An 18,217-nucleotide genomic window follows, 5' to 3' on the forward strand; every position below is an offset into this window, starting at 1 on the left:
TATGTGTTTACGAATTCAGACTATACTCAGGTCAACTGGGTCCTGAATGTTGACAGAGTCGGCCCCCAAAATCTACATGGTGCATAGAGTGGAGGAAAGGAAGCAGGGACAAGGGCCCACAGGGGGCTGGCTGATGGCAGTGAGTTATCTGCGGAGATCTGGACTCAGTCAAGTGCACTCTTACTCTTTAATGAGATTCTGGGAGTCACAAAATATACATTTATTAGGGTAGAGAAACAGGAGTGATGGAGGCGCCTGACAGCCAGGTTGGCAGGACGACTACTGATGGGAGAAACAGAAGATCCTGGAGACAGACTAAAAATTTGAGGCTGTTGAAGATGGGCAGTTGTACGGGCCACAAGAAGTTATTTTTCTTGCCTTTCAACTCAAAGAACGTTATAGTTTAAATTGGGAGTCAGTGTTTTGCACTCATAAAAGTCTGTCCACAAAGGAAATCCATTTTCTATGCAATGTAAACGTGCTGCGTACAGTTATCTAAAAGCTGACACAACATCTAAGTATCCCATGATTATATCCTTCAGTTAAAGTCATTCAAGTAAGTAGACAGCAACTAATCGCTCTGTTTTGCGCAGTAACTTTTACAGAAAAGTCTCTGGAAATGATGCTTTAGTCTCAAGAATGTTGTAATAATGTTTTTCATAGGATAGTGATGTGTTTCTCATGTGAAAGAAGATCAGTGGATGAGGATCAGTTTCTTGGGTTAAATAAGTCAACAAACAGTTCAGTTCTTTTTATATTTATCCCAGCCAAGAAGAATATACTTTTCTAATGATATGACTAATCTTGTGTTGGGTTTTCACATTTGTTTCAGTTTAAATACAGACTAAACCCTTATGAAACAGGTGCTCCAAAAATTTCAGAAATTTGCCTCCAACTTCCTCCAGCCCATCTGTGACATGGTAGGAACCACGGTTTCTAGTCAGTAACACCTATTTCATAATTCTGTACTGAGATGGTCAACCATATTTTTGGAAATGTTTCATCATGTAATTTTTCTGAGAAATGTTATTATGTGGTATCATTTCTGGACAACTTCTTTGCCAAATTGTTAATGCCAATGACTGGGAAGCTGCTTCAAAGTTTGTCATGAAATTGCTATCCATTCCATCACTCACATTCCTGATTACCCCATCATCGTTCCTGATTCCCATGATAAAATGGTTAGTTCAATGGCAGTATTAATTCTAAAATTACCAACTAGAACAGGCGTATGGTATTTTGTGTATGTATAAATATTCCTATAAATGAGTGAATATAGATGTTTATGTGTTTAAACTCATACACTTATATGTATGTATTATAAAATATAGTTATTCATGTAGGATGTGTGTATGTATGTATGTACTGGATTTTTCTCATTTCTCCCTCAATATATAATCACACACACACACAACCTTTCTGTCTCTGTCTTTCTCTCTCTCACACAACACATATACCAGATTCTGTACTGGTGACTTTCTACAAGAAATAATACAATGCCCTATGTGGAAGCACTGAATAAATACCCTTTGGTAATTATAAACTGATTCCTTTTAAACATTCAACCAACATTAAAATGCAAAAAGCAATTTGTGTTAGAACTTGGTAACAAATAAAAAAGTGATGGCTTTAGTAAGAATCTATGCCAAGATCCAAGATCCAAATTTTCAAATCAATAGGAGTATTGCTTTCCTCAATCACCAGGGGAGGGAAAAAAAAAAGTTCAATAGTTAGATGTGCAGAAATGAACACAAAAACTCACAGCAAAAAATAAGAAAAAAAGTCTTTAAAACCTAACATGTCCTGGGGCGCTTGGGTGGCTCAGTGGGTTAAAGCCTCTGCTTTCGGTTCAGGTCATGATCCTAGGGTCCTAGGATGAAGCCCCAAATCAGGCTCTCTGCTTGGCAGGGAGCCTGCTTCCTCGTCTCTCTCTCTCTGCCTGCCTCTCTGTCTACTTGTGATCTCTGTCAAATAAATTAAAAAGATCTTAAAAAAAAACCCAAACAAACAAAAAAACGAACATATCTCAATATGCAATTTTCCACATGGAATTCGGCGTAAATGGCATGTCAAGTGCCAGTCTAAACAGCCACAGATGCATGATCTGTAGCACTGTCCTGAGGATTCCCAATCCCAGCGGGCTGACAGGAAGACGTCACGAGCCGTCTTGCCCAGGAACTGAGGTTAGCTAAGCACCAGACAGCCAACAACAGCATCCATGATACTCAGAGGCTGTTACTAAAGAAAGGTTTGGGTATCTGATGGGTAAACCAACTCAAGCAATACTCACTAGCAGGAGGGAGAAAAGAGTTGAAAATGGCAAAAAGCACTGAATGAAGATATGGAATGATCTGAATGAAGGGGATGGAATCAGTGGCAAAAATGAAAGGCAACAAGAAATGTAAGAACAGATGCCCAGGACAGGACTTTAGCACATGACATGAGAAAGAAACTGTTCACTCTACTGAAGAGTGACGTGTGGAGACTTCCGCAGGCCTTCATCGAAACCTGCAGCATTAAGAACTGGAAGGAGGCGGCGGCCTCCTTGAACCGCTGAAAGAACTCTCTTGTCGTTTCTATCATTGGCTCTACAGACTTGAACCAGGTGACACTTTCTAAATTGGTAACACACAAATACATAAAAATGGCAATGAACATAATTGCTTCTTTCATAGTCCTACAGTAATGGAATTCTTCTGCAGCTTCTATTATGGAAATTTAGAGAGAAAATTATTTCCACCCAGTCTTTTGAGGCATTAGAGGTGACTGTTAAATTTAAAATCATATTTGAGGCTACTGTTGTTTCATGCAAGCTTATATTCCTGGAACTAAGACGTTGTGAATGTTAACTCAGCTACATCATAAAAAGGATTTTTGCTCCCTTTTTTTTTTTCAGTGACAAGTATGACATAACTTTACCTCAATAAAACAGTAAGAGACAGGGTCAAACCATACACAGGCTATGAACCTGTGTCATGCAGCCTTTTTTACTGTCAGATTGTGGAAACACCATAACATCTCGGAAAAACAAAACAGAATAAACAGAAACATTTAGACACTTAGAACAAGTTTGCACATATACTTCATTTGTTCTCACACCATCTTTCCAAGGCTGGTATCCATCTTATTCTCATTTTATAAATAAGAAAACAAGGCCATTTAAGTTTAAATGGCTTGCCTAAGTGACCGGAGCCATTAACCCCGAAGTCCAAGCTCTGTGCCCTACTGTCACCTTGCCTCACCAAAGCAATTCCATGCAGAGGAAGCTATATCCAAGCAGGAGTTGCGAACATTTCGATTTTTCTCTAGCTTGAAAAAGGAAAAACTGTATAAGGTGAGAGTGTGAATGATCTATAGGGAACTGGGGACCAGGCAGGGAACAAGGAAAATCTGGACTGTAGACACTTTTAATAGGAGAGAATTTTTTTAAATACTAAAAGCGATTACAACCAAAAAGAGGGAGAATTTTCTACCTCCCTGGCAAGCAGAGAAAGATATCACGTAACAGCTAGTGGTGTCTTAGGCTGCAGTGTGGTGTTGCACAGGTGTGATGTAAAGCAAAGTCAGGGGTCCCTGATATGTCAGGAGACGTCTGGATCCAAAGCCTCCAGAGAGTAACTACCCCATGTTCTTCTTCCTCTTGGGGCGTCCATTGATTATTCCTTTTATCTGCCCGGGAGTTCAAGATGCTTATAAGACATGGCAGTAAAAAGAACCAATGAGCCAATGTTGTCAGAATTTACCCTTTGTAAGACGAGTTAAAAAGAAATGAAGGGAAACAACAGACAGAATGGCCAATCAAGGGCAGCCTCCTGAAGATACTTAAAGTTACAAGAACTTACAAGTTTCTTTACAAAGACATTGTTAGCTCATGAATGAGCAGGAAATTAATAAAGTAAACCCTTATAAAGCAATAACAATCCACTGTGAAAAGATGGGAGAGAAAAGGAAACATATGTTAACAATGCAGAACATTTACATGGTTCCCTACATGGTGGCAGGTTTTCTGGTTCGTTGTTAAATCAACCATTTGGAAGAATCAAGTATTTCTATCATCATCTCGGCTTCACAAATTACACCCATCTTTTTGTTTGTATGGACTGTGAAAAGTTCAAAATGCTTGGGCTGAAGCTAACTGATTCAAAATCCAAATGTTTTGATTTAAAGAGGAAAAGAGCGTTGCAACAGAGTTCTGAGCAATGTAACAACCAGGCAGATAAGCCTCTTGAGTCGGAATACAGAACACCTTGCTCTTTCATTATGGCTTTAAACTTAGTTTTAAACACTTACACGGCTAATAAGGCATTTAATCTGGCATATATAATATAGTAAGGCACATAATCGCTACTTCCCTACCTTTTTAGAGAGAATATTGTGGCCTCGAGTCTGTGTGATTAAGCACAATTAAAATAGTCAATTCACAGCAGAAACAGACTCGAACTTAAGCCGCCTGGCAACTAATATGTGTTCTCCCTACTAGGTGATACTCCCTCCGCTCCATCACGAAGGAACCTTTGGGAAGTATAATAAACATTATGTGCTTGGTGTTGCAACTGTATTACATACTTTGATGTGCACACATAACATAGACGAAGAATGAAGACAGAATCTGCTGTTATGTGTTCTTTTAGATAAAATTATAATTCCTGGTCATCTTACAAATTACATAAAATTTTAAGTTAAAATTGAAATTTAAAAACTGTTACGGACCACCTTCAGTGACCTGTTTGCAAATGGGTATGTGAATGTATCTTTAAAGATTAGGTGAGCTCTGTAAAAGTTCATGTAATACTCTCCTCTTCATAAGTCTATGGTTGGCTGGCCTTCTTCCTAAGATTAGTTAGCTCTGCCTATTATAGTAGTCCCAGCAGAGATTCCAGAAAAATCAGAGTAGAGATACCAGACTACGTATCAGATTATATAGATTCATGGTTCTGCCAAGTTGGGTTAATGCCTATTAGATATTTGCATTACTTGTCTCATTTCAAAACCTACTGTCTCTTAAGGACCAAAGGTGTTCTTGCAACAAAGCAAGATTTACTCATTTGTGCTGAATTTTGCATTTATATATATTTATATGTGAAGGTTCTTGACAAACAACTGAAACACCAATGGCAAAATATTCACTTCTTTTACAGAAAGAAAATACTGTAAGTGAAACCATACAATCCAGTAGATCTTAGAAGACTCTATAAAAGTTACTTTAAAAATCATTTTAAAAATTCCATTTTGGTTCTCTATTATCAGAAGCCTTCTGTTTACTCCCCAGTTACCATCTCTCAAGTGCACAGCACTAACATATGGCCAAAGAGCTGAGGTAGCACAACTTTCAGTTAGGCAAGTGCCCTTACCCAAAAACTTCCTAAAAGGAGCACATGATCTATTTTAGCAATCTGAATTCTCCAACACAGGTCAGGTCTCATATCCTAACTCACCTCACATGATAATCAGTTGCTGGTCTGAGATCTTTCAGGTTACATTCTAATTCTTCTCCACTGCAAAGAAAAATCATCTATTAGTCAATGATACCCATTTCAACAGTTAAGACAGGTTTTAGATTTGGGTCTCACAGTCATGTAGAGCAATGGTTCCAAAACTCATGTCTGATACCACCATAAACCAGAAATAATCTTGCCTATCTGGTATTATTACCCTTCTGGGCTAGCATATTAGATTCCTTTTAATGATGTCATCCTAGACAGGGAAAATGACAAGGTTAACTTACTAACGAAGTTCCAAAAGGTCTTATCAGTACTTCAAAGTAAATACATAAAAACAAGTAAGCAAGGAAATTAAATAGAGAGATAAATGAAAGTGTAAAATAACGATACCAGCTGTCCACTGAAGGTAGCTCTCAGACTGACCTTGGCAGGAACCCCAAATGCTTCAACTTCTCAACTCTCTTGAAGAAATCTCCATGTGCTTCCCTCACATACCAATACTAATTGCTCTCTGACACACATACAAATCAATCCTTCCTTTCATAAAACGAAACCACTTATATGATCAGAAGTTGCAAATGCAACGCAGCTTAAGCACAAGGCAACAGCCAATATAAAATAAGGAATGTTCCATTAAAAGTTTTTAAAAGGTGAGGGGTGGGGGCCTGACTATATTCTTCAGAAAAGGTCAAGGTCACAAAAGACAAATGCTACGCCAGTGTTCCAAGTTAAAGGTGAAAGACATATGGCCACGAACCGGAATATCCGACCCTGGACCAGATTCTGTACTTCAGGGGAAGAAAAACGCTATAGGATCGTATTTAATGAACAGATAAACCTGGAATGTGGACAATGGACTAGACTGAAGCATTTTATCAACGTACATTCATGAAACTGGTCATCGCATTGTGGCTATGTAAGAAAATACCCTATTCCTGGGAAACATACCGAAGTATTTAGCAGTAAAAGGACATGTAATAGACAACTAATGGGAAAAATACGGGTTGGGAGGACAGCAAAAATGGGAGAGAAAGAGTAACTCCAAAAGTAAGCCAAAGAAAATAAAAAGATACTAATAGGGGAAATCTGGGTAAATTCCTTTGTCTCTTTATTTCTGCAACATTTTGTAAGTTGGACGTTATTTCAAACAATAAGACTTTTCTTTAAGTTGCAAACTGGAAGCCAATGTCCACACCATGCCTACAGTTCTCAAGTTTGACCTGCACTGTATCCTTAGTGTTTTTGAGTTTGCTGAATGAGTTTGACATTAGGAAAGCTTATGTAACAATTCAGATTTCCAGTATTTCTTAGGGAAAAAAAAATCCAAAGAAATCGGCAACTCTAGAGCTGTATCCCCTTATGATAACAACCTGACGTGAGTGGCGGCTGGTGTTTTCAGAGGAAGGCAGGAGAGCTCTTGCACACCTCACCCCCAACCTTCCTCACTTATGTCATTGGCCAAGTTCCTCTGGGCACTGGAGGCTAGCTCCTGCCATCCTTGGTCATCCTGCCTGGACAGAACCTCACTGTTTCTTGAAGCAGCTGGGAAAAATGGTGCTCTATGCATTTCTTTACAAATTTCGACTTCTCAAAACAGAACCAAATGGATATGAGCTGGAGTAAGGAGTTAGGATTTTATTCTAAGTACAATGGGGAATCACCACAGTGTCCTCACCTGGGAGTGAGTTGGTGTGACCTGGTTTCTGTGGTGTGGGATGATTCTGAGCTACACTTATTTAGGAAAGCCTTGGACTGAAATGCTTTCAAGCAATCTTTACTACAGGCTAGAAAACTCTTGTGGAGGGTAAGAAATAGAATGAAATGGAAGGAAACCATAATACAGAATTTCAAAAAACCAGACTAGAAAATCACCTGGGTCTAAAAAAAGGTAATCAATCAAGAGAGTGCATGACTGATACGTATTTAAAAATTCAAAGTCTTGCTCACTTTTTACCCTAATAGGCAATAATGGAAATTTTCCATTAGTCCTATATTGACAGGCTAACATAACCAAGTAATAGCTCATCAACACCAAATAACTACAAAAGTCATTTCTGATCGGCAGTTACTCTGGACAAAAATAACTCCTGCCATGAAAATTATCACTAACACTTAAAATGAACTATTTAAAGAAAAGTTTGCAAAGCCTCTAAATTCTTCCTGTTTCTGATTTTCCCTAATGACTCCGATTTCACCATTCAGCAGTGCAGAAAACATGTGGAGACATGGACTACCTGTATATTATCTTGTACTTTCCGTCCCGTCCTTTGTCGGATAAGGCGACCTCATAGCTGTAGGGGAAAGAAAGACCACTATGGGGTCCACATGAAAGTCCAACAGGGGGCGCCCAGGACAGCACAACTGCTCTCGCCTGAATATTAGAAACCTGAGGAAAAACAAACACAGAGGAAATTATTCAGACACTACATCTTGCAGTAACATTTTTGTGATGACGAGCAGTGGCCTGAGACAGGCTCGGGAGTTAACGTAAGGTAAACAATTTTAATGACAAGGCCAAAACCATCACACGGATGGTCTAGATCCTGATGTCCACAATAGCTCCTGGAACATCTCTCCTTCTAACGCAATTCCCATTTGATCCTCTGGAAAGTAAAATCATCCGTCCTGTGTGGGAATTTTTTTTAAAGGTAAAAAGCTAAATGTGAGACTTTCATGATCTCCGTGATGAACATCTCATTTCCTGGAAGGAGCCCTGTCCACAGGTACTTTCTGGAGGCCGCCCAGCTGCCAAAGCCAGTACCTTCAAACCAGGCTCCTTGGAGGCCTCAGCTCCCAGGAGAACTTAGCAATGGCAGGAGTAGGACCCAGCCCGGGGCTGAAACGGGTGCCTCGGTAGTGGTTCACCTCCTCCCAGCTAGTGGTGGTGGTGTGTATGTGTGTGTGTGCAGCTTCCGTGTAAGACTTCATTTGAACAGAGGACTCTGGCACCCTCAAACATGCCAGCTTTCTTCCCTTACTTAGGACCCCACTGAGGCAGGTTCCACCTCACGTGCCCGCCGTTCTCAGCAGGATGGAGCTCCAGCCACCCCGAGCTGTAAGCTGTTCAGTGACAGACCCTGTTGTGGGCTTCCTGCCCTTCCATCCCACGTGCTCCCTCTAACTAGTGCTTCCTGGGGCACCCCAATCTTTTTTTAGAGTCTTCTGTTCGTTCCATTTCTCGCAGAGATCCCTCCGTACCGCTTCTGTTCTGTACAGACACAGCTTCATGATCTATGTAACCAATTCTTTAGTCTAACTCCTATGCATCATTTGTGACATCAGCTGAGCCTCCTTATTCCCAAGTAACCTTCCCTGAAGTAGTTCAGCTATCACCACCCCTCTGTCCTACAGCAACTTGTTAAGATTTTTATGATCATAAATCACGTTTACGGCATTTGCCTCCCTTTCCCGCTGGACTGTGGGTCTCCCTAAGGGCAGGACCCAAGTCCTAGTCAACTGTGAGTAGTCACGGCTTAGTAAATGTTTGCTAACTGAAAAACAAAAACCAAAGGGGCTACGATAGTCTGACTTTTTTAATACAGGTGACACAGTGGATGGTAGACCAGCATAACACACCTCTTTAAAAAACCAAAGACACTGTTAAAGAATCAAACTCCATCCTTGTTGCTATGGCTCCAGACAAGCGTCTCCTCTGGCTATCTACCCCTCCTGCCCTATTCCACCGCTTCAAGGATGCCATTCCCTCTCCCCCTATAACTTGGCTTTTGGTTTTCCTACTTTCTAACCTAGGACCTCTGCCTCAAAAAGTACCAACCGAGTGAAGTGAAGACTGACCTGTGGGAAATGTTCTCACATCAGACACACAGTACAGAGAGTCCCACAGCAGCCTGAGACCAAGTCAGGAAAGGTTTCTGTCTACCCCTGCCTGGAACCCCGCTCAGGATCAACCGCTGTTTTCTCTGTGCCCTGGCCATGTTTTGCTGGTACCTGTGCCCAGCAGTCATTTCCTCACATCGCCCTTCATTGGTCACTCATGTGTTGGTTCTGACTAGATAAGAGTTTAAGGCAGTATTTCTACAATATACACACACCCCAGTGTGTCTGCTGAATTCTTGGACACATCATTAATGGGTCATCTTGAGGTACTGGGTGCTATATTTGATTTTTAACTTGGAGATATTTTGCTATTAAGAGTTTAGTTTACAATTACAAAAGAAGGCTCATTATGTACTGAAAATCGCTGCTGTGCACAATTCCAAGAACAAAGTGGAGTAACACCGATTCGATGAATGGTGGCGTGAAGTAACATCAAGTTTCAAAGTAGGTTGGCGGATGCTAGCGCATTAGATACTGAACAAGTATCCATAAACCCACAACCCTTTAAATTCTTTTCCATCAGCTATTAAGAACTTGTACTTAGCTCAATTATTAATGGAAGAGTGACGTACAGCCCCTGAAGCATTGACTAAACAAGGTTCCCCCTTTCTCCAGATTCCCTGAGGAAGACTGGAGCAGGCAAAGGGTCCTCTGAACGCAGATCTCCATGCACATGCGCTCCTCCGATGGGCCAGGCTTTCAGAAGTGCTGAGAACGGTCCAGCATTTTCAAAGAACAGCAACTGTGACTTCTGGGAATTCTTTCCTAGAGCTAAGCGGCCTGCCACCTAGCTGACTAGCACTGTCGCAGAAGCAGAAGAACATTCCCTCCTGTGCTCCTGCTGCCTCCCTCACGCAGACTCCCGGGCCTCAGGCTTCCTTTCTTTAGGCGCTGCAATCTGGACAGAAAGAGAGCTTTGTCTCTGGCACAACTTGGAACTCACTTCCATTTCAAGGAGGATGCCAGGAGATGACACAGTGCCTTTCAAGAGAATGTCGCATAAAGGGGAATCCTCTGCACCAGATGCCTATTCCAGGTGTCCAGGGAGGTGGTGACCCTAACGAGAGATTCAGGCCTTAAGAACTCTGGTTGGCTCAGGCCTTCTTCAGGGCGAAAGCTAATCTGACTATCACAAGGATCGTCATGGCTGACATCCTACAAAAGAAGTGTAGAAGCCATAAAACTGACTTCCTGATGTTTAATTATTGTACTGCAAACTGAAGTCCATCTCCTTCACGATGATGATAAAAGTGGTGATTTCTAGTTACAGGATCAGTGGACAAGACCCAAGCTGACACTTGCTTTGGCACGAGAGATGTAAACAGGTCTGTTGTGGAGGTACCACTGCAAGCCTGCTGAGGAATTAAACTGCTTTGAAGGATCTAGGAGGATTCATAAAACCATCATTTATTTCTAAATAATTACATAATGATTAAAAATCATTGTTCTCTGTGTGTTAATTAAATGTAGACTCCAACTCGAGGCAGTTGCTAGGTAAAAGCATAGGTATGTGCATACACACTTGGAAGTAAGACGCCTGATCTGGTAGGTGTTTGATACATGGTCTTTAGCTCTCCTTCTCCCTGTCCCCCTTTCTCTCCTGTTCATTCAGTATTTTAAAACTTTTCTGTAAAATTTTACTATCTTAATTCTTAAATTATATCATATGCAAATGATGCTCATTATTTGGATCAAAAATACCATTTATTTTCATCAAGTTACTAAATTATTCATCCCATGTTAAAAAAATATTTCTATGTAAGTCAGTAGCTTCTAAATTTGGTCAGGACTTTGGAGTTAACTATGTGGGAGGCCTGCAGATCCAATTAGGGAGTACGTTAAGGAAATATTACCATGGAAATATTGGCTTCACTTCAAAAGTATCATCATGAAAAAAATAACACAATGGAAAATTTAAAAGGCAAAGGTCAGAGATCATTACTCAAAAAAAAAAGATACTCAAATCTAGGGTTTCACAATCTGTTTCTATCATTCCTTAAGTACTAAGAACCTCGAATCTTTTCAGATATACTGCTGATTATTTTTTCGAGGAATGGCTTCTTGGAGGGACAGATGTTTCTCTTAGGTCAGTTTACTCACTTCTGAAACCGACAAATCAATTGTTTCCACAAGCTAAACATGAGTGGATGGGAACAATGCAGCTTACATTTATTTGCACCCTGAAAATAAACAGCCCAGCAGTATGTGGGGGACAACATCCAGCACCGTTATCAGAGCAGATTAAACCACGCTGGGTTTGGAGGTGACACGTACTGATCGGGGTTTCTTCCTAAATCACTTAGAATAACAGCAACCTTGTTTCTGAGATCCACAGATGCCTTGCAGATCCCAAGGCACCGAATTCTTACAAGTCTCAGAACAAATACCTTGTCAATCTGTACCCTGTTTTCACTCAATGGCTAAGTTGTTTGGACCTCTATAGTATCCAGGTTTCTGGAGAGCCAATGACTCATTTAATTAAGGGGGGCCTGAGGCTCCAGAAAGATGGCTGGAATCAACAAATCCTAAATACCGTTAATACACCTAAAACAAATCATTTACAGAATCTCAAAGAAAAATATATGCCTCTTAGTGGAAGGTGTTACGGGACATGGCTGAAAAACAAATTTTAAAAGAGCCCAACTGCTGCTGCTCTGGGTCTTTCTCTGGGCAGCGGCCAGGCACCCCTTTCCTATTTCAGAGTGGAGCAGGGAATTTCACTTTCACATAATGACACACTCTACATGACACAGAGGTGTTCCATCCCAAGTCCTGTACACACCATATATGATTTACTTCTCATAGCCCCGGTGCTATTTATTGTCCTACCTTTCAAAGGTGGGGGGGGGTGCTCATGTCACTTATCCAAGATCACAGAGACAGTTCATGGCCCAGAGTGCCAGACTGCAAAGCAGAGACACCCCCCCCCCCCCCCCCGCCATGCTGCTGCCTCGAGCTCTGGCACTGAGCTGTCCCACATTCCACCACTGCTGGCTGAGCCTGTCTGATGGCGGCCAGCCTTCAGGCATTTGTCTCCCTGGCTGGAAGCTAGCGGCAGCCCCCGCAGTCGGCCCCACATTTAGTCAGCAAATATTTGTTAAGGGCTCACAATATGCCAAGGACCGCGCTAGGTATTAGAGGCACAAAGATAAATAAGAGACACACTCTTGAATAAGAACTCCAGATAGGGACAGGGGAGGTGAGGCTAGGAGGGAGAGGAGGGGAAGGAGAAAAAAAATGTGTAAAACAACTAACTGAGCTGGGAAGGAGGAGGGGGCAATCATCAAGCAGACAAGGTCTATGTGGGGATCAGGGGAAAAAGAATGACCCCCAAAAGTACACCCACATCCTAATCCCTGGAGCCTATGACTATACTGCCCTGTGAGGTAAAAGGGGCCCTGCAGATGTGATTAACTGAAGAACCATGTGAGACAGAGACAATCCTGGGGTGTCTGGCTGGGGCTGATGTAATAGCAAGGGTCCTTATAAGTGAATGGAGGAGGAAGGAAAATCAGAGAAGCAGGTAGGAGGATGGATGGGGCCACAAGCCGAGGAATCCAGGTGAACTCCAGAAGCAGCTGGAAAAGGTGAGGAAACAGACTCCCCCCAGAGCCTCCAGAAAAAAATGCAGGCCTGCCAACACCTTGACTTTAGCCAAATGAGACCCACTTTGGACTTTCTGGCCACTCAGATGACAATCCTATCAATGTTACAGCTATCCTATCCCTTTACCTAAAAACTGCTCGATGATCCATAAAGAGTAAGTGCTTAATAAATGCTGAATCAAGGGAAGGACTAAAACATTTCCACAGTGCTCTTATCTAGCCAAAGCCACATGATCCGAACAAACACAGACTCTGTTGCTTGTGCAGTCAGGAAACAACTAGGAGTGACTCAAGACCGACACAGTATGTGCTCACGTGAGCAAGGCAGTACTGTGGAGTTTTGTGACTGTGCTGAATCGGTCAACTAACCGGCGGCTCTGCCTTTGTGCTCCGATTCTGATGCCTGCCTCCCTCATTCTGCTGTACCACAAGTATAAGCTTCTCCCACGATTCTGAGTGGCCAGAAAGTCCAAAGTGGGTCTCATTTGGCTAAAGTCAAGGTGTTGGCAGGCCTGCATTTTTTCTGGAGGCTCTGGGGGGAGTCTGTTTCCTCACCTTTTCCAGCTGCTTCTGGAGTTCACCTGGATTCCTCGGCTTGTGGCCCCATCCATCCTCCTACCTGCTTCTCTGATTTTCCTTCCTCCTCCATTCACTTATAAGGACCCTTGCTATTACATCAGCCCCAGCCAGACACCCCAGGATTGTCTCAGACTTTTCCAACCTCTTTCCATGCTCCACCCCCATCCCCCCAAGCTGTCACCCAGTGCTCTGCTTGAATCCTAACTCCATGCAATGGGATCTCCTCACAGAGGTCTCATTCACCTGACCCACCAGGCACCTACGACTGACCGCCGGCTTCACCTCCCAGGGTGTCTTGCTAGTGAAACAAACTCCACACGTCTAAAAGTGGCACCAAAGATACACAAAAGACACAGACAGGAGCCCATTCTAGAGGACTCACAGAAGACCAGGGAAGACGCAGCAGCAAGTAAATGGCGTACTATGTATTATGTACATACAGGCAGAGCACAGAGAGGCTGGGGGAGTAACAGTGGTTCTAAATACTGTGTGGAGAATCCCAACTGACGGGCAGGGACAGGAATCCAGGGAGACTCTGAGAGGAAGCCACTCTTCACAGGAGGCATCAAAGCCTGAGAGCTCAGCAGTCTGTGACACCAAGTATCCAATAGGCTGTAACACCTTACTAAGGTCTCTCCATGGCTCTCCGTTCTCTCCTAGCCATGCTGGGGGCCACCACCTGAATTCTGCCTCCTAGAGCCTCTACTGACACCACAGTAATGGATTCCTGACGCTTGCCTTCCTGGGTCCAATCTCTTCTCAGTCCATACCTCTGTCAATGGTTTCATCAGCCTCAATAGCCCCGACTGCATAGCTTCTCTGCTCAGAAACTTGCAATGGCCACCTGCTCCTTGCCAGAGTCAGGACAGACTCCACAACCCAACATCGACACCCCACTCCTCAGTAAGTTCCCTGCTGGCCCCGATCTCCAACATACCTCATGCTTTTAGGGTTAGTCAAAGTCAACTGTGTACCCTGAGGCATGTGTGAATTCTTCTGTTAAAAAGCCTCAGTATCTGAAACACACCAAGGATCAAGGTTTTCCATTTGGGCCGGAAAACATCCCGAACACTGGCTCTCTCACCTCAGATGAAAGGCTGAGTCAACAGTTTGCATTTTTTGCTTGAATTTCAAAGCATTTGGCAAAAATCAAACTTAAAACCTCACAATATCATCATTCCTACCAATTTTTCTTCTTGCCATTACACTCAGTATTTTGGACTTAGTTTTTCTCAACTAACATTTAAATACCTTTTTGAAAGTTACCTGGAAAAATACTTGGAATCACTGAGGTTTTCAAAAATGATGATTACTACATTTACACAGGCTAAAGGAAATCATCAAAAGAAAACTGTTCTGTGGACCTGTGGTGGGGAGGGTGTGAGGGGGACGATATGTATCCTTGGAAGCAGGAAAGAATACCTAATTGCATCCAGAATACCTTAACAGAGAAGACATTTTGGTGGTTTATGACTGAATAGAAAGACTGCTGTTCTGTATTTTCATGCTCCATTAATAACAACACTGTTTCATAGTTTATAAATAATCAGCAATAGGAAGGGGCCCTTTTGTTTACCTACTATGTGGTAAAAGAAAAGCACATTTGAAATGCTTAAGAATGTGTCATTTACGCTGAGAAATCCAGAAGACATACCTGTGGTTTCTCTATTCCTGAAAGAATGTCTTGCACCCTCTTGACTTCCAACTCATACTCTGCATGGAAAAAGAAAAAAGAAGAATGGTTAATACCAGTAGAAGGTAATGAGGTTGCCCAGTTCCTTCTCCAAGGCCTTTAACTAGAGCCACCATGGAGTCAGTTGCCTGTGACCGTGAACTTTTGGTACCACACACAGGATAATGACAAATCTGGAATGGCAGTGATGCCCGGGTGGGGATCTCACTGAGGCTGTGCCAACCTGCCACTGTACCGGTTTACATATTCACAAAGTTGATGAGATTAACAGTGAGTTCCATCTAATAATGCTACGGGCAACAGAAAATAAATGGTCCTAAGAAGAAGGGAGAGACTGGATCAGCTAGAAGCTGAGGCTGTATGAAGAGATAAGGCTGAAGAGACAGTGGCCAATTCATCCACAGCTGTGAGTTCAGATTTTTTAGTCAATTTTTATTCTAAGTTCAATGGGCAGCCACTGAAATGTTTAAGGAGAAAGACTGACATGGTCTCCCCCCGCCAAGGCTGAGAAGACCTGTTTGGTTTTTCATGAAGAGTGGACATATAGAAGGTATGCATGGAACTTCTTGGAGAGATTAGTCAGCACATTGCTGTGCTGTCTGGGTGGAGGACAGAGGTCGCCTGGCCTGGGGGTGGTAGGAAAGACAGGGAGAACAGAGCTGGTTTTAGAGGTATAGGTGTTGGAGGACTGGGTGTGACAAGCAAGGGTGAAGGAACGAAAAGAATCAAGCATATGTCCCAGTTTTTGGCCTGATCAACTGGATGGATGGTGATGTCTTTAAATAAGATGGGGAAGTGGGGAGGTTTTGCATGGGGCAAGAACTGTTATAGAAAGAGAAGGGGAAACGTGCTTGAAGCAGAGAGGATGGGGAGGGAAGAATGTGTATTTAAAAAAGTTAAGAAGAGACTTAAACTTAAGACTATGTGTTGTAGAGGAACCAACCTCCCAACTTTCACAACCTACTTGATGTAATCTAATTCTGAACTTACAGATCTATTTAACTGTTAAACCTAGTTTATGAGGTAAACGCTCGAGCTACATGATTGCTGAGCATATGTCCTCACCCTCAAATAGTTCAAGTCTAGTGGGGGAACGTGAAAGCAAGAGGCAATTCCATGTAATAGGTGCTTTGATATAGCTAACCCAAGAGAGAGCATTCTAGAAGGCTACCTGAGAACCAACACCTCGCTGCCCCTGTGGACAAGCAGGCATTTGGAGGTAAGGAGGGAAGTGGAACTGGGGGTGAGAGGTTAGGAGACTCAGCTCTTCCCCAGGGCTATTCATACTCACTGTTCAAGTCTAATCTCAAACTCACTCTACAAGAATCCTGCCTCAACCCTACCCCCTGCCCAGCCTCCAGTCATTTTCACATGCCATTTATTTCCTCTCTCTTGATTACCAAAATCTAGAAATCCTCTTGTCTGTGTGTTCCCTTGTTTATTACTTGTCCCTCCTGCTAAAATACACATTTCGGGAAGGCAGCGATGCTACAGACTTGAAATAATTTTTTTTTTCCGTGAAGAATCAGATAGTGAGTATTTTTGTTGTGTAATAAGTGAACCAAGTCTGAGTAAAGAATAGTAAGACTTGAAGCTGGCACCACCCTAAACTTTAAAAGGATCAGTTCCTTTCTTCCCTGTTGCGTTCTACTTAGGACAATGTGTTTACCTCTACCTTGTTGAGAAAAAGAAACCCACTGGTGGCAATACAGGCGTTTAAATTACAACTGAGGAACTTCACCTTCAGAAGACCAAATGACAAGCTCGTTTCTAATCACGTAGTCCCAGTCCCGTTAAGATGTAGATAACAGTTTATAAGTCAAACACAGACATAATATCCTCACACTTTCTGGAAAGCCTCCTGTAGTTAAGGAAACTGTAAGTAACGTGTATCTGAGAAATTAACTGTCAGTAAAAATAAATAAAATAAAATAAAAATAAAATAAGCACAGTTGCAATAGATGAACTGGTTCCCTTGTTAAAGAGGAAACTTTGTGAATCTCTGGTTACTCCAGAGTTTGCAGGACCCGATGGTCTCAAATGCTCGCGTCACTAGCTATACTGCTTCCTTCTGCAGTCACTGGCACAAGGGCACGACTGACAAGAAGCCCGAAGCCAGACATCCTTGAGGTAATAAAGGTTTAGATTAGAATGGAGATAATCACCTACTCAACAAAGACGAGGGGAAGAACTGAAGAGCTCAGCAAAAGAAGAATCCTCAGGACCGTGTACTAGATAGAGGGCATGAAAGAAAGGAGTGAAGAGGGACGCTTTGTCCCACAAAAATGGAAGCCCCCTCCCCCTCGGCAGCTTTCAAACAGAGATAACAGGAGAAAATGGTCAGGCTTTTGACAGAAAAAGGAAAAATGGAAAAGGAGGTTGGATTGGAAGGGGGTTCTGTTTAAGACAGAAAAGAATGGGTTTCAGGTAAGCGCCAGAAATACAAGTGAAAGGTCCAGAATGGGATAAAAGCAACTTCCAAAGGGAGGTCAGGACTGTCCCAGTCTGCTGTGATTATGGCGAGGAAAGCTTATCTTTCTTGAGCACCCAGGTACGTGCTGGCTGGTCAAGGCACCATGCCCTGGCTCATTTGTACAACACTGTGATCAAGATGGACAGTCTCCACTCTGCCTCACAGCAGCGGACAGGGCCCGAGTCTATTTGGGCATCATGGTTTTCACCTCTGAGGCTGAACACTACACATGCAGGTGTCTTTGCTGACTGAGAAATGAGGAGGAGGAATGAGGAAGGCAACAGATGCCGGGCCCGCAGACACGATCTCCCTAGGGCCACCGACCAGTGTGTGGCCCCAAAGCAAGCAAAGCCTTTGACCGCACGGCGACAAATGAGTAAGGCTCTGGGGGTGGCGAAGGCGAGCACGTGGAGAGAGAAGAGCCGAGGGCTGAGGGGGGGGTGGGTGTTCGCACTGGGGTGCATGGAAGCAAGAAGGTGGCAGCAGAACACCCCCGCCCACAGGTCCCATCAGAAAGCCTGGGTTGTTGGGCTTGTTTCTTTTATTTTCTTTTTTTCCATCTCTAAGAAAGCTGTCAAATAAATAGAGC

The 18,217-nt window shown here is 42.8% G+C and overlaps 1 protein-coding gene across 2 annotated transcripts in view; it reads right to left on the reverse strand.

Annotated features, from left to right (window-relative positions):
* Window positions 1-18,217, reverse strand: part of FNDC3B (fibronectin type III domain containing 3B) — a 345,426-nt gene that overhangs the window by 88,814 nt on the left and 238,395 nt on the right. For both annotated transcript variants that reach the window (XM_059163470.1, XM_059163471.1), the window contains exons 7-9: window positions 15,117-15,175; window positions 7,676-7,827; window positions 5,436-5,495 (exon numbers count right to left, since the gene is read on the reverse strand). In XM_059163470.1, the coding sequence (XP_059019453.1) occupies window positions 5,436-5,495; window positions 7,676-7,827; window positions 15,117-15,175 (271 nt within the window). The remainder of the gene's footprint in view (window positions 1-5,435; window positions 5,496-7,675; window positions 7,828-15,116; window positions 15,176-18,217) is intronic.

This window comes from Mustela lutreola, chromosome 2 (assembly GCF_030435805.1).
Source record: "Mustela lutreola isolate mMusLut2 chromosome 2, mMusLut2.pri, whole genome shotgun sequence".
NCBI lineage: Eukaryota > Metazoa > Chordata > Mammalia > Carnivora > Mustelidae > Mustela > Mustela lutreola.